The sequence below is a fragment of the Narcine bancroftii genome, chromosome 2 (assembly GCF_036971445.1).
Source record: "Narcine bancroftii isolate sNarBan1 chromosome 2, sNarBan1.hap1, whole genome shotgun sequence".
NCBI lineage: Eukaryota > Metazoa > Chordata > Chondrichthyes > Torpediniformes > Narcinidae > Narcine > Narcine bancroftii.
The window spans coordinates 348352925-348367815 of record NC_091470.1 but is presented as its reverse complement, the minus strand read 5'-3'; the positions used below and the strand labels follow the sequence as shown (position 1 = coordinate 348367815).

General features: G+C 41.8%; 1 protein-coding gene across 7 annotated transcripts in view; it reads left to right on the top strand.

Annotated features, from left to right (window-relative positions):
* The window catches only part of adgrb1a (adhesion G protein-coupled receptor B1a), a 651114-nt gene that overhangs the window by 481304 nt on the left and 154919 nt on the right, over positions 1 to 14891 (top strand). For all 7 annotated transcript variants that reach the window (XM_069922257.1, XM_069922254.1, XM_069922256.1 and 4 more), the window contains exon 17: positions 2961 to 3087. In XM_069922257.1, coding sequence (XP_069778358.1) covers positions 2961 to 3087 — 127 coding nt within the window. The remainder of the gene's footprint in view (positions 1 to 2960; positions 3088 to 14891) is intronic.

The window sequence follows — 14891 nt, the reverse complement described above, 5'->3', positions numbered from 1 at the left end:
TTTTGGATGACACGATATATGTGATTGGACTGGAGAGGCTGCGATCTCAATTTGAGATTGGTTGGGCTGAGTTTGTTGTCCCTGAGTGAAAGAGGCTTGACCTTACACTATACCTGATGACAATTATGTATGGCATACGTAGGACAGAAAATAATTTTTTTTTTATTGGTAGGAGAGTATAAAAAAAACAAAAGGGATCATTTTAGAGTGAGAAGGGGATTTGAGATGAATGATTTTTTTTTACACAGTGTGGTTGTTATCTGAAACTAGCTGGCAGAGGAGATGGTAGTGTCAGATACAATCTTTAAGTTTCAGAGACTTCTGGATCGGCACCTCAATAGGCAAAGTATGGGAGGACACTAACCTGATGCAGGCCTATAGGATTAATGTACTTGGGCATAAAAGGTTGGCAAAGAGATGGTATGCTGATGGGGGCCTATTTCTGTGCTGTTCAACCCTGTCTTGGTGGGCTTTGAATTCTCTGCTGTGACTTGGAAAAAAATCAAGTTCAAGTTTATGGCCACATGTACCGAGCTTCAGTGAGATAGTTGGTGAGCAGTGCATACACAGTGCATTAATCATACAGGCTAATCACCAAAACTCGATGCACAATTATCAAGGTTAGAATTTTCCCCACGACAGGGTACTCACCTTTTGAAAACAAGAAGTTGCTAAAATCAACTTTTTTTTAAAGAGAGCTGTCTTTGGTGGTATGGACTCAGGTACATGCAATATGATAATTGGGTCTGGCATAAGGGAACAATGTGTCACAAAGAATATTCACACATCTATTTCAGGAGATACAGGTACCATTAAACAGAGAGAAAAAAAGTTGTTCTTGCAGGAACAATCTGAATCTGAGAAATTGTGGCAGTACTAATTTATCAATGATCGCCCCTCAAGTGCAACGTGACGTTCGGAATCTATTAGTATTGCCCTGTCACTGTGGTTTGGTACTTAAAAAGCCATTCGTTGGGTTAATTCCTCGTATAAAGACATCACGTTCACTCGATAAAGTTATGCTCAGAAGCTTCTTGGCTGCGGGCTGATGCCAAATCTACCACCAGTTCTTCGACTCATCACATTAATGGTGGGAGACCTGTTCTTATCACCCCTGCTCTCTTTCTCTCGCTCTCTCTCTCTCTCCCCACCCCCCTCTCTTTCCATTGCTTTCTAAATCTTTTTTTCCACTTGTTTCAGTGTGTGAGAGTCTGTGCCACTGGAAATGGACCTGTAGTTCTCTTCATTTTTATTTTTTGGACTCGGGTTTGGTGCACACTTTGTAAATTTTATTTTGTTTGCTGCAAGGACGACTCAAATTGTTTGGCATGCATACAGGAGAGCATTCTTGAAAAGAACATGTAAATTGCCATTTGGACGATGCGAAGAGCTGTTTAATAAGCCCTCAAAGGACAAACATCTTAATATTGCCTTAGCAACCTGTGTGTGTGTGTGTGTGTGTGTGTGTGAGAGAGAGAGAGAGGGGGGCAAAAGTAAACTGAAGCTCGCCTCTCAGGTAGCAAGCGAATTTGATGTTTGTGCTGTGTCTATGTTCCGTTGGCCGGGGATGGATGAGTATGTGCTTTGGAGGGAGCGATGCTTCTGAGACCAGTGCAATTTACTCCTGTAAATAAGCCGCCTCCCAGAGATGGTTTTTTTTTAAAAACTGTCAATATTTTGGCTCGTAGCGGTGCAACAAAACAAATCCGGCGTGAATGGGAGGGGGTTTCTATTGACTTGTCCGGGATGGGATCGCTGCTGCGGGGAGGGGGGCAGAGATGACTTGTCCGGGATGGGATCGCTACTGTGGGGAGGGGGGCAGAGATGACTTGTCCGGGATGGGATCGCTGCTGCGGGGAGGGGGGCAGAGATGACTTGTCCGGGATGGGATCGCTGCTGCGGGGAGGGGGGCAGAGATGACTTGTCCGGGATGGGATCGCTGCTGCGGGGAGGGGGGCAGAGATGACTTGTCCGGGATGGGATCACTACTGCGGGGAGGGGGGCAGAGATGACTTGTCCGGGATGAGATCACTACTGCGGGGAGGGGGGCAGAGATGACTTGTCCGGGATGGGATCGCTGCTGCGGGGAGGGGGGCAGAGATGACTTGTCCGGGATGGGATCACTACTGCGGGGAGGGGGGCAGAGATGACTTGTCCGGGATGAGATCACTACTGCGGGGAGGGGGGCAGAGATGACTTGTCCGGGATGGGATCGCTGCTGCGGGGAGGGGGGCAGAGATGACTTGTCCGGGATGGGATCACTACTGCGGGGAGGGGGGCAGAGATGACTTGTCCGGGATGAGATCACTACTGCGGGGAGGGGGGCAGAGATGACTTGTCCGGGATGAGATCACTACTGCGGGGAGGGGGGCAGAGATGACTTGTCCGGGATGGGATCGCTGCTGCGGGGAGGGGGGCAGAGATGACTTGTCCGGGATGAGATCACTACTGCGGGGAGGGGGGCAGAGATGACTTGTCCGGGATGGGATCGCTGCTGCGAGGAGGGGGAGAAAGATGACTTGTCCGGGATGGGATCACTACTGTGGGGAGGGGGGCAGAGATGACTTGTCCGGGATGGGATCGCTGCTGCGGGGAGGGGGGCAGAGATGACTTGTCCGGGATGGGATCACTACTGTGGGGAGGGGGGCAGAGATGACTTGTCCGGGATGGGATCACTACTGTGGGGAGGGGGGCAGAGATGACTTGTCCGGGATGGGATCACTGCTGCGAGGAGGGGGGGGGGGGGGGGGGCAGAGATGACTTGTCAGCTGAGCATCGGGGAGGAAGAGGGACTGAATGGTTAAACCTTTTGCCTAATCTCAGAGGGTGCATTTTCTCATGTGTGTGGGGAGAGGATTTTGTGGTTGGCCCTGCACTGAGAGCTCTGTGTGTGTTTTGCTCCCCCCCCCCCCCTCCCCACCAACCCCCTCTCTCTCTCTCTCTCTCTCGGGCATTGCCAGTCTTGGCGTACATGGGGTCTGGTCGAGTCGCGGCTGCAAGACGTTCCCCATCGACTCGTCACGTACAAAATGCAAGTGTGACCGACTCTCCAGGTTCGCCATTTTGGCTCAGCTCTCTCCAGATTCGGTAAGTCCTTTCTCTCTGTATATATTTGTAAAATAACCCTCCCCGGTGTTGCATTTGTGAAACGCCGTGCGCATCCCTTGCAGCTCGGATGCAGCGAGAGACGGGGCACCGCTGGCTGGTCTGCAGCCTGCCTGCCTTGTTGAAGATGTACATGTCCCTCTAATTGACGCATCTCTTTGCACGCCAGCAACTTGGAATACATTGCAAATCGGCATTTATTACAATATCCTGCCCGGATGCTGGCCAGTGTTATTAAGCTGAATTCATATTTGTGTGTGTTGTGGGGGGGGGGGGGGGGGAGAATCAGTTGTTGCAAATGAATTGGTCAAACACAAACATCTTTGACAAGTCCACCTATGTTTTCAGCTGGGAGTAAATATTGCAAGAGTATTTTGTGATCCAGCCTTCCAGGATCTAACACTTTCTTGTCTGCTCACACATGCATAAGGTAGCCACTATATTTTCTGGGCTAACTGATTGTCAAAGTAAATTTTTTATTTGTCTGCATGTTGTTTTGTGTTATCATGAGTGTTTTAATTCATTTAGTCTGTGGCAAAATCAATATTTAATTTTATTCACAATCATTCAAAATTGACCTTGATCTATTTCATTATAATATGTCCTGCTGATGTTTAAAATATAGCCTTCATTAAATGCTGTACCATATGCAGGTTTTGTTCTCTCTCTTGTTATGCTGAGTTTCAATAAACAAATCAATTGAGAGTTTGGCATCATGTGGTCGAGACAAAGCTTGTTGGTTTTTTTCCCCATTTGGAATAAATGGGAGAAGTGGTACTTGGCGATCAGCCAGCCGTACATGATCAAAGGACAGACTGATTATCTGCAACGTACAGCTTACAACTATGGCATTTCTTCGTTAGTGTTCATGGCTCAACCATTTATCCTTTCATGTCTGTTTGCCCAGCACGAGAGATGTATGTTGGTCACGCCATGTTGTTTACATGGTATAATTAAAGGGCAAGTTAAATGTGAATATTGTTGAATTAAAATATATATCAATTTATTCATTGGAAAGGCATTATTACTTTGTGAAATATGCTTGTTTATAAAGCCAGTTTAGGTATCTATGTTATTGATCCTATTTAGTAGGAGGATATTTGTATACATCCTTAAGTAAGTAAATCAGTTTATTGGACTTTTCATATATTTTATGAAGTTTATATTTATTATTTTTCTATCACATCTTTTGTATTGTAAAAGGCCAAGTTTTGGTATTGACACTAATAGACACTAATTATATACTTGATCTAAATAGAAGAAGCCTTATACTTTATTGAATCTGCCATAAAGATGATTTTATGTGGAAGCTGCCATTTGGGAAATGTTATTGTTGAATGCAGAATATTGTAAGTCTGATGTTGAAAGCAACTTCTGCATTTAGAAAACATCCTATGGAACGATGGAACCATGCAGATAATGACTGGAAATGTAGCTGAGGTCAAGCAACATACCAAAGAGGGGGAAAAAAATCAATTTAGAAATGAAGAAGTTCTATTTACAGGTCAACTCACTGAGATGAATGTGTGAAATTCTAACCCCTCAGCAATCTGCTCTGTACTTTCACCCTCTGAACTAGTCCATTTCACGTGGAGCGTTGCAATGGGAGCATTGGATTTCCAATCTAATAGCAAATAATGTACAGGTTAGACCTGACTAATTAATTAATTAATTAATTGATGAGGTGATCTATAACTGCAGCACCTTATGACTTTAAAGATTTGCTTTCATTTTTGCAGTTATTGTTTGCGAAGTGAAAAGGCTTCGATCAATTAACCTGTTTGAAAATGAGCCTGGGACTAAACCCCTTTAGTTGTCAGAGAGTATGGATCTACCCAAAGTCATTTGTGATTATTGTGAAACACAGAATTTGGGAAATAGTCAGCTGGTCAGCCAGTTTCTGTGGAGAGAGCAGCTGAGTTATTTCTTTCATCTGAATAATTTAATATAATTAATGCGGCAATTATACTTAGAGAGGCTACGTGGAACTGTGTTACAACATATCATTGCAATTGGTACAGGTTTCTGAAGTCATGGGTGGGAGGCAGAGGGTTGAGCAGTGAAGAGCAGAAGAGATAAGAGCAGGAATACTCTATGGGCTGCTAGAGCCAGTTCCACCATTCAACAAGATCATGGCAAGATCTTCTTCCTCCACATTAAACCTCAAAAGCACTGTTTTCAATGCAGTTGGTGACCAGGTCTTCCATGACCTCCTGACTGACAATTCCAAAGGCTCATCCCACTCTGAGAGTGAAGACATTTCACTTCATCTAAGTCCTAAAATGACTTATCCTTTACTTTGAAACAGTGACTTCTGGGCCTAGGTTCTGAGGGATTATTTCCATTATAGGTACACAAATGAGCCTGGTATGAATTCCAGTCATGACCATATTAAACTATGTTTAACCTCTGGTTAATTTCTTGATGCTAATTCTAGTTGGTATATTATTGGGATGATTCTATTAACCCTCAAATCCTTAATCCCCACAATAATATCACTTAGTTTATTACCACAAACTCTGCAAATTATTTTCTTCTCCCTGTCTCATGTGTCAAACATTTTATTTTGTTGAATAATTAACTCCATCAAAACTGAATGCCAAAACAAGTCTCGTATTTACATAGAGAATAGAGCAAGAGCATCATGTTGAGGAAGAGGAAATCTAGTGCTTGTAAAATGATGTCCTTGTGGGATATGGTGAGCATTATTTTCAGTTATCACCTGGAATCTTTCTGTCAGAGGTTCTTCGTTTGTAGCCTTCTCATTTTTTTTAACATCACCTGCTCAAATGCCTCAACAGGAGGTGGAGGCTTGATATAGAATGAAAACAGGGCAGGGGCGAGAGCTGTGACTTCATGGCCCTGGAGGCCTATGATCAATCATGGCCTCTTCTGAGTGCTTTGTTTCCCCCCATGTCCCAAAGACATTGGGGTTAGATGGTTAATAGGCTGCTCCAAATTGCCCCAGTGTGTAGCTGAATGGTAGAGCCTGGGGAATTGAATGGGGATGTGGGGAGAATAAAATGGGATAAATGGAGGATGAATGTAAATTAGTTCTTGATGGTTGGTGGGTGTGTACTCTGGGTGTGTACTCTGGGGGCTCAATGTTGTTTGACTCTACACCTTTGTATCATCATAATAAATTTGTGCTTGGTTGGTTGCTCCATTTGAAACTAAGGGGGTCGCCTCAGGGAGTCAGGTTGAGGAATCGGGTGCAAGCCCATTTTGCTCCCAAACTCAGGACTTTTCTGTGCCTTGTCCCTGGAGAGGGTTGGGGGGTGGGGTGGGGGGGAGAGGTCGCATCCAGCCTTCAACTTGTTCCTGACTTTTTTGGAATGCATATATGTGAATATCTGAGATGGTCCTCAAAGAAATAGTTATCAATAGAACCACCATCAAAAGTTCAGTATTGTTAGGGCCAATACACTTGAAAGGGGTTTCCTTTGTGGTAATAGCCATTTGATGCAAAGAACATGCCAGGGTCTTAACCATATAACCGTTTACAGAGCGGAAACAGGCCATGTCGGCCTTTCGAGTCCGGGCCGGTTCACTAGAACAACTCCACTAGCTCAATCCTCTCGCTCTCTGCCAATATCCCTCCGACCCCCTCACTTCTCTTAAATGAAAGAAGGGACTCTGCCACAATTATCTCATTTGGAAGAACATTCCATTCTGCCACCACTCTGAGTGAAGAAGCATCCTCTAATATTTCTCCTAAAGTTTTGCCCTCTTACCCTTAACTAATTCCCTCTTGTTCCAACCTTTCCTGCCCTCAGGGGAAAGAGTCTGTTTATGTCAAGTCTATCTATTCCTTTCATAATTTTAAATCCATCAAGTCCCCTCTCAGTCGACTATGTTCCAATAAATGAAGTCCCAGTCTCCTTAATCTCTCCCTGTAATCCAGATGCTGTAAACCAGGCAACATCCTTGTAAATCTTCTCTGCACCATTTCCACCTTATCTTTATCCTTCCTATAGTTTGGAGACTAGAACTGAGCACAGTACTCCAAACCTGGCCTCACCAATGCCTTAAACAGCTGCAGCATCACCTCCCAGCTCCTACACTCAATGCTATGATTTATGAAGGCCAGCAGACCATATGCCTTCTTAACCACCCTGTCTACCTGGGAATCCACCTTCAGTGAACTCTGTACCATAACTCCAAGATCCCTCTGTTCCTCTGCATTCCTCGACTTTCACATTTAAACATAAATAGTAATGATGAATTCTGATCTCTGACCTGATGGCTTGAAAGTGAGGTGAAAAGCTGCCCCTCTTCATTATTTTTATCTGAATGACAGTTTCTCCATCACACAGAATGTATACTGTTCGCATGTCTAGAAATTTTTACAAAAAGACAATTAAGTATACTGTCCAAAAACAGAAAATGCTGGAGGAGGGTCAGGAGGTCATTCAACATAACTGGAGAGAGAAAAAAAACGAGTGCAATAGTTCAGATCCATCAAGGTCCTTGACCTGGAGAACTAATTCTTTTTCTCTCTGGATCATTGGTTTACGGCATTTCTATTTGCACCGTTTTCTAGTTATGATTTCACTTTGACACCCTCCACTGAATTTTGCTTTGCAAAATGTTCTTCTCTCATAGTGCTCATTGTTGCAAAGGATGGAGCAGAGGAACCAAACTGCTCAGAGGACAGTCCATGAACAATTAGTTTTGTTCAGGTGTTCATCGTTTTTCTTTGTACATTAGATACTGGGCTGATGTAGAGAGTGCAGATGCTGGCTCCTTCTGTCCATCATCCTTCACATCTCCTCCATTCACTAATCACCTGCTGCTCCACCCAGTCGTTTATTGCTGATTATTTTTCCTTTTCACATTCAATCTTGACCCAAAAAGTTCAACTTTCCATTTTTGCTCTGGAGATGTAACCTGACTCACTGAGTTCCTCCAGTAATGTGGGGTTTTTTTTTTGGACTTCATGTTTGCATTCATTCAGTATCCGACATGGCAGGGGCTACCTCTGCTTTATCCGGAAGAGAGCATCTCCAACCATACAGCTCTTCTTCCATGGTACTTCATTGAGATGATGTACTCAAAATGTAGCCTGATAAGCAATTGAAAGGAGTAACATTGAGCCTCTTAAGAAACCTAGAATGTAGGTGCAGGAGATGGCCATTATGTATGGCTGATCATACATTTTTAATATCCTATGAACTGCTTGCACTCCATAACCTTTGATTCCTTTAACCATGAGAGCCACACTCAACTTCCTTTAGAACATATCTAATGAACTGGCCTCAATAACATTCTTTGGTATGGAGTTCTACAAGGTCACAACTCTCTAAATGAAAACATTTCTCCTCATCTCAGACCTAAATCTAAAACCCAAGTCCTAATAGCCCTACATTGGAAACATTTTCCTGCATCCAACCTGTCAGAAATTAATTTGTCTAAATTCTTATGAGAATAACCCATGCATCAGTTCTGCCATCCTGGAATCAATCCAGTGAAGCCCCTCAAAAGCAAAATGTCCTTCAACTGATTAGTTGACCAATATTGCGCACAATAGTCAAGGTGTGGCCTCACCAAGGCCAAATGCAACTCCAGTAATTCATCACTACATCTGTTTTCAAAACCTCTTGCAATAACAGCCAATCAGTTTGCTTTTAGCATCCCAATTTTGAGGACTGATGAACCATGGCACCCAGGTCACATTGCAGAAGAGCACAGGCCTGAATTGCTGTCTTTACCTCCTATGGATACTGCAAGACCTGCTAAGTTCATCCAGCATTTCTGTGTTTTTATGAAGACCACCGTATCTGTAGACTTGCGTGTCTCACTATCACGCTCCATCTCTTCTTAATTTCTCACCATTCAGATAATCCACCTTCCTAGCATTGCCATCAAAGTAGATAACCTCACATTTGTCAAATTAGACTGCATCTGCCATACATTTGACCATTCTCCCATCCTGTCTTAGTCACCCTGCAATCTCTTGGAATCTTCCTCACAGCTCACAAGCTTAATGTTATCTGGAAACTTACTCTTGAGTGTATTTTAAACGCACATGAGATGGTTGGTTACTTCTTTTGCTTCGACACAACATTCAGAAATTTATCAGCCCAAGGGTGGAGAAAATTTGCCTTTTTTTTGCAACGTTCTGAGCCTGGAGAACAGCAAACATTGGAGATTAGTGCTGGTGCACTGTGGCAGGCAAACGCCTTGCGTTCCTCCAACATGACACTTAAAAGACATTTGGGCAGGTACATGGACAGGGAAAGCCCAGTCAAATGTGATGAGTGCAGATCGGCAATGTGATCAGCATGAGTGAGTTGGGCTGAGAAGCCCACTTCTATGCTGTATAGCTCCATGACCCTATGCTGTGGTTGTCCTGCAATTATACTTAAATTGATACAACTTTTTTGTTCAAGGAATTGCATGTGATGGCATCACTTTGCCTTGAAAAGTGAGGTAGCTCAGTTGAAATTCCAACATTTTTACATTTGAACAAGAACAGTACTTTAAAAAAAATGAGGCCAGGTTTAAAGAACATTAGTCTGAGGCAGCTTGGCGAGCTGCCACCTTCCATCTCCAGCCTCCTGAGTGAATTCAATTCTGACTTCCAGTGCTGTCTGCATGAAATCTGAGTGATTCCCCCCCCCCCCCCCCCCCACCGTGTCAACAGGAACCCACAGTTCCTCCCAAGGTTGGTAGGCTAATTAGCTGCTGTCAATTGTCCCAAGTGTGCAAGGTAAGATTTTGGGAAAATTTAAGCAAAATAAAAATGGTAATGGTGTAAGGTCAGTGGATATTTGGAGAGGTGGCAGTTTAGGGATCATAACTTTATATGATCTATCAAGAAGAATATGGATGAAGAATCATTAAAATGCAGATAAAGATTCTTAAGAGCTTTGACTGGGCACCTGTATTTTGCCTCTAACATTTTACTGGACTAATTTACAAATTAAAATAAGGCAAACATAGTATTTATTTTGTATGGAATTAACTCTTTGCCACAGTTCCCAAATCTTGGGGAGTTGTAAAGGGCAGATACAAATGGAAATTGTCTTTTGAACATGTGGAAATATGTTTTTTGGTTGGAGGAAATTTTGGTAGATGTAGAGGAATCTAAATAGTGTAGAATTAGGGAATCCATTGCATGTCTCACTGCAAAGAGTTAAAACTTGAGAAGGTTTAATTAAAATGCACAAGGACTGTGGTTTGTTAAGGTATAAATGATAATGGTGATTTAACTGAAGCTTGACCAGCCCATTGGCTGGACATCACTCTCTGGAGATGGTACAAGAGAGATGTGTTGGAATGGCAGTGGCATGTGGAACAATTATAGGAATTGCGGGGGGGGGGGGGCGAAACTGGATTACAGTTACGAGAAAAGTGAAATGGAGAATGAATAATGATGTTCAGATTTATGAAGGGTTTTCATTGCAGGAGTCAGAAAGGAGATGAAACTGACAAAAGAACCAGAGGCAAGATAAAGACATTTGTTTTTAACAGAACGTATAATAATCTGGAATGTCCTATCCAAAAAAAAGACTTAATAATGACATTCAAAAGTCAATTGTGTGATCACTTAAAGAGGGTACAATTTCTAGACAGTCGGGAAAGTGCAGTCAATTGGGACTAATTTAATCGGTGTTTCAAAGAACTGGCACAGGGATGATGGGCTAAATGTATCATTCTGTCATGTTCTGTTCTGTGTTTGTACAATACCAGCTGGTGCTGCTAATCAAGTCATTTTTGTCAACTGTCTTGGCCTGGTATCAAAGCAAGCCTTGCACTGATGTGAAGACTTCTGCTTCCTGGTTTTGCAGGAACGGCTTCTGTCTTTTCAGAATAATTGGTAGTCGGATACACAGTGAGACCACAAGATGGATGCTGCAGGAAATCGGGATGATAATACTAGAGGAGGGCTATTTTCCCACTGATGAAGCAAGGCTAATTGTTAATAAAGTATTAAAGCAGCTTCACTCTGCATTTCGTGAGAGGCACTCTGATAATGCTTTACGCTAACATCCGAAGATTGGTATTCTAGAGCTTGGGGAGCACAAAAGGAGATATTTTAGTCACCTTGGTAAAGAAGTCTGCGGTGATGAGATTGAAGTGGCATCACGGACTCCACAGATCATTAAGTTGACTAAGAGTGACATTATCTTTACATTGGAGTAACTTGTGCTGTGGCACATTAGGTATTTGCTGCGGTATAAAGAAAAATTTGGGGGGGGGCATTTTCATTGACTGAACAATAATGAATAGGAATAAAAACTCAGATAAAATTGAGATGTATCTCTTTAAAATAAGATAAATGAGAGAGTATCTATTTTCGGATAGCTTGCGATATCCTTGAAATGTCTGGAGAAAACACAGCACATTGATATGATAATCTGTTAGCGTCACGAGCATGGAAGATTGAGCTCAAACAGTGTGTGTTTTTGCTACCATTGTTACAAAATTAATTTTTAGGATCTTGCATCGAGATCATATATTTGATTATATTGAATCCTGACCTAACCTGTGTAAAGGTTGTAATTTAAGTAAATAGACTTGAGACTGTTCTGGTAAGTGATTATTGTTGACATCTTTTATTGTTACCAAACAAGAGTTAAACACCCATGAAGATTTAAATTGAATAGGAGACAAGAGTTCATCATGAGACAAATGAGCTAGTTTGTAAAGAGTGGAGATCGTGAACAAGGAATATAGATGAGGGTTTCAAGATTCTTTTATTGAATTGTTATAAAACAGAAATTGTAATATTACACAGTATTGCAGTCAGAGAAAGAGAAGCAAAAGAGAATCCCACAGAGTCACCGAGTGTCCGTGGATTCACCTTCCACGTCTCCGCAGCCACACAACCTTCAGACCAAGCCATCGGCAATGAAGCTCCAGATCCAAACCTCTGACACAATCAGGAAGAACTCGGTAATCTCGACACCCTCTCGCAGCCTGGTTCCGATACCTTGTTCCCTCCTCAGCCTGTCTCCAGCAGTCCACAGCTTGGTGAGAGTACCTTGACCACAGGTGCCCGCAGTCCATGTGGGTTGATAGCCTTAAGTCACCAACAGCCCGCCGCCTGCATGTTCTTCAGCCTCAGAGCCCCTCGCTGGTCCATTGCTGTGGTTCACCATCCCGTGGATCGTCTCTTCTGCTTATCTGTCCCAAAGTTCCAGTTTAGTATTGTGGGGGTTATGAGGTTTTGTTTGCAGTTTGAACTGATATATTTGATGATGTTTACAAGATTCAATGTTAAACTCTTAGGCCTATAGAGTTAAGAAAAATTGTCAGTCATGGGTGTGAGGTAGTGAAAAATTAGATTGTTATGGAGTAGGTTTACATAGGCTGGCCAACATTGTGCGCTGAATGGCCTGTGCTGTGCTGCAATGTTCTGTGTTGAAAAGAAAGAAATATGGCACTTTGACTTGGGGGGGATTGAGGAGCACAGGATTTTAGGGAGGTGTAAAGAAGTCAAATTACATTGAAATAGTTTACATTTTACTTTTACATTTCCTCAAAATGTGACAGCTGTAAGACTGAAGAAGGTTCTTTGTGGCATACTTTTTGGTCTTGTTCCTCTCATTTTATTGGGAAGATATCTCTCATACCTTATCTTTTAGTTCTCAATGTGTATTTGATACTTAATCCGTTTTTGGATCAACTAAGACAACTGATTTGAATTTAACTATGTTTCAATCCCTTGTGGTCTCTTTTGCTTCCCTTATTGCTTGGCGTTCAATACTGATGAGATGGAAAGATGCTATCCCACTTTATTATACTCAATGGCTTTTTACGATATGATGCCATGCCTAACTTTGAGGTGGGGTGGGGGGAGGGAAATCAGATGTTCTATTGTAAGGCTTTTAAATTTTCTCAGTTTATGGGGTCCTTTTATCAATTATCTTTGCAATTTATAAGATCACTTGGTTCTTGCTTTGTGAGTTTATGGTTTCTTTTAATGGTAATGAAATTATATGTACTTATCAGATTACTACAAATTGTACCCCCTTCCTTTTTGAAGTTTAGTATAATAGTTACTTTTTAAAGTCTTTTTCAATTAGCCATATGTTCTAATTATTACATTTTTTTCTATTTGACTGTTATATTAAAATATAATATTTTTAATTGTTTAACTTTTTTTGTATATTCCTTTTATATATTATCTTTGAATAATGGCTTCTATTTATGCACTATTTCTTTAAAATCCAATAAAAATATTGAAAAATAAAGAAATTGAAATAGAAAAATGTTGGGGGCGACATATAATTTCAAGAGCAAAAGCATGAAGATAGCATCCACTTATCCCGGCCCAACCACATCCCCCTGAATGTTGTCTTTCTCGCATGTCCAATGGACCATTGTTGGGATATTCAAGTAATATTAGGTAAAATTGATGTCAGTTATTCAACTTTCTTTTGAACTGACAATTAGCTTGAAATAAAGACAGTGCAGTTATGAGCATCTCAAAATACTTGCTCCCATCTTTGAAATGTTGGAGACCCATTGCCATGTGAGTACTCTTTGGGAATTTTCAGTAAGGAGTGGTACCAGTGGATGCACACATCTGTCCATCATATGTAATCGTTATCGCCAGGTTTTCCCACCCACATAGTCTTGAGCACGCTGCAGAACAGAAACAGGCCCTTTGGCCCATCTTGTCTGTGCTAAACTATTCTGTCTCATCTCATTGCCCTCCATTTCCCTCCACGTACCCTCCATCTTAAATATAAAAGCAATACTTAAGTTTCTTTTAATCATCATGATGGCATTAAACTCGTGCCAGACGATTAGCTGCCAAAAAGGAATTTGACAAAAATATTGTTAACAACTGAAACATGAAGGGTCTTTGTCACTTAATTTTTACATTTCTTCCCTTCAAACCTCTTTCATCAGGTTAAAGCTTTTTAGGCTCCAGTGTGGAAAAGGAAGTTGAGCCAAGTTTAAGCAGTGCAGATTTTTGTGGAGCAAGCTTTGTCAGTCAGTTAGGTGAACAGAGGTGCAATCAGTTGATCATAACCTATCTGTGACCCAACACTGATTGTATCATAAATTAAGGCATTAAAGTACTATACCGAGAAAGATGTAGACCAGTGGTTCTCAACCTTTTTCTTTCCACCTGCATACCACTTTAAGCAATCCCTTACTAATCACGGAGCACCTACTGTATAGGGAATACTTAAAGTGGTATGTGAGTGAGGGAAAAAAATGGTTGAGAACCACTGATGTAGACAGCGGCAAAGTCATGTGTGGTGGGGTTGATTCACTTATCTTTCCAAGTTTTGCTGGGAGTTAAAACCAAAAGTCAGAGAATGCACATTGATTGAAATGGATGCGACCCTGATGGTCAATATGGTATTTACCCTTTATTTCATTTTCAATCACCATGAAGTTACAAACAAAATCAAAGAAACATTTCAGATATATACAATAAAATACCAAAATCGAACAACATGTTGATATACAAAGAAGGAAGAATCAACACATTATCACAATTATAAAATTCTGCACCATTGTTTATAAATACAAAATTACACCTCGTGCCGATCCTTAAAAGAAAAAGAAGGAAATAGAAAAAAAGAAAAAGTGAAAGACCCCCCCCCCCAGGAAAAGGAAAAAAGAAAGAGGTAATTCTCCCATATAATGTGACAAAATTAACGTTTTTTCCTAAAGTATTAATTACATAGAGACAAACATGCCCTGTGATTAGTATGGTGATTCATCCAGAGCTTACATCCTCCCTTAAGGGATAAAGGAGTTGACATAGACATCACTAGGAATACTGGAGATAGTGGTGTTAGAGACCAGAGAGAGGG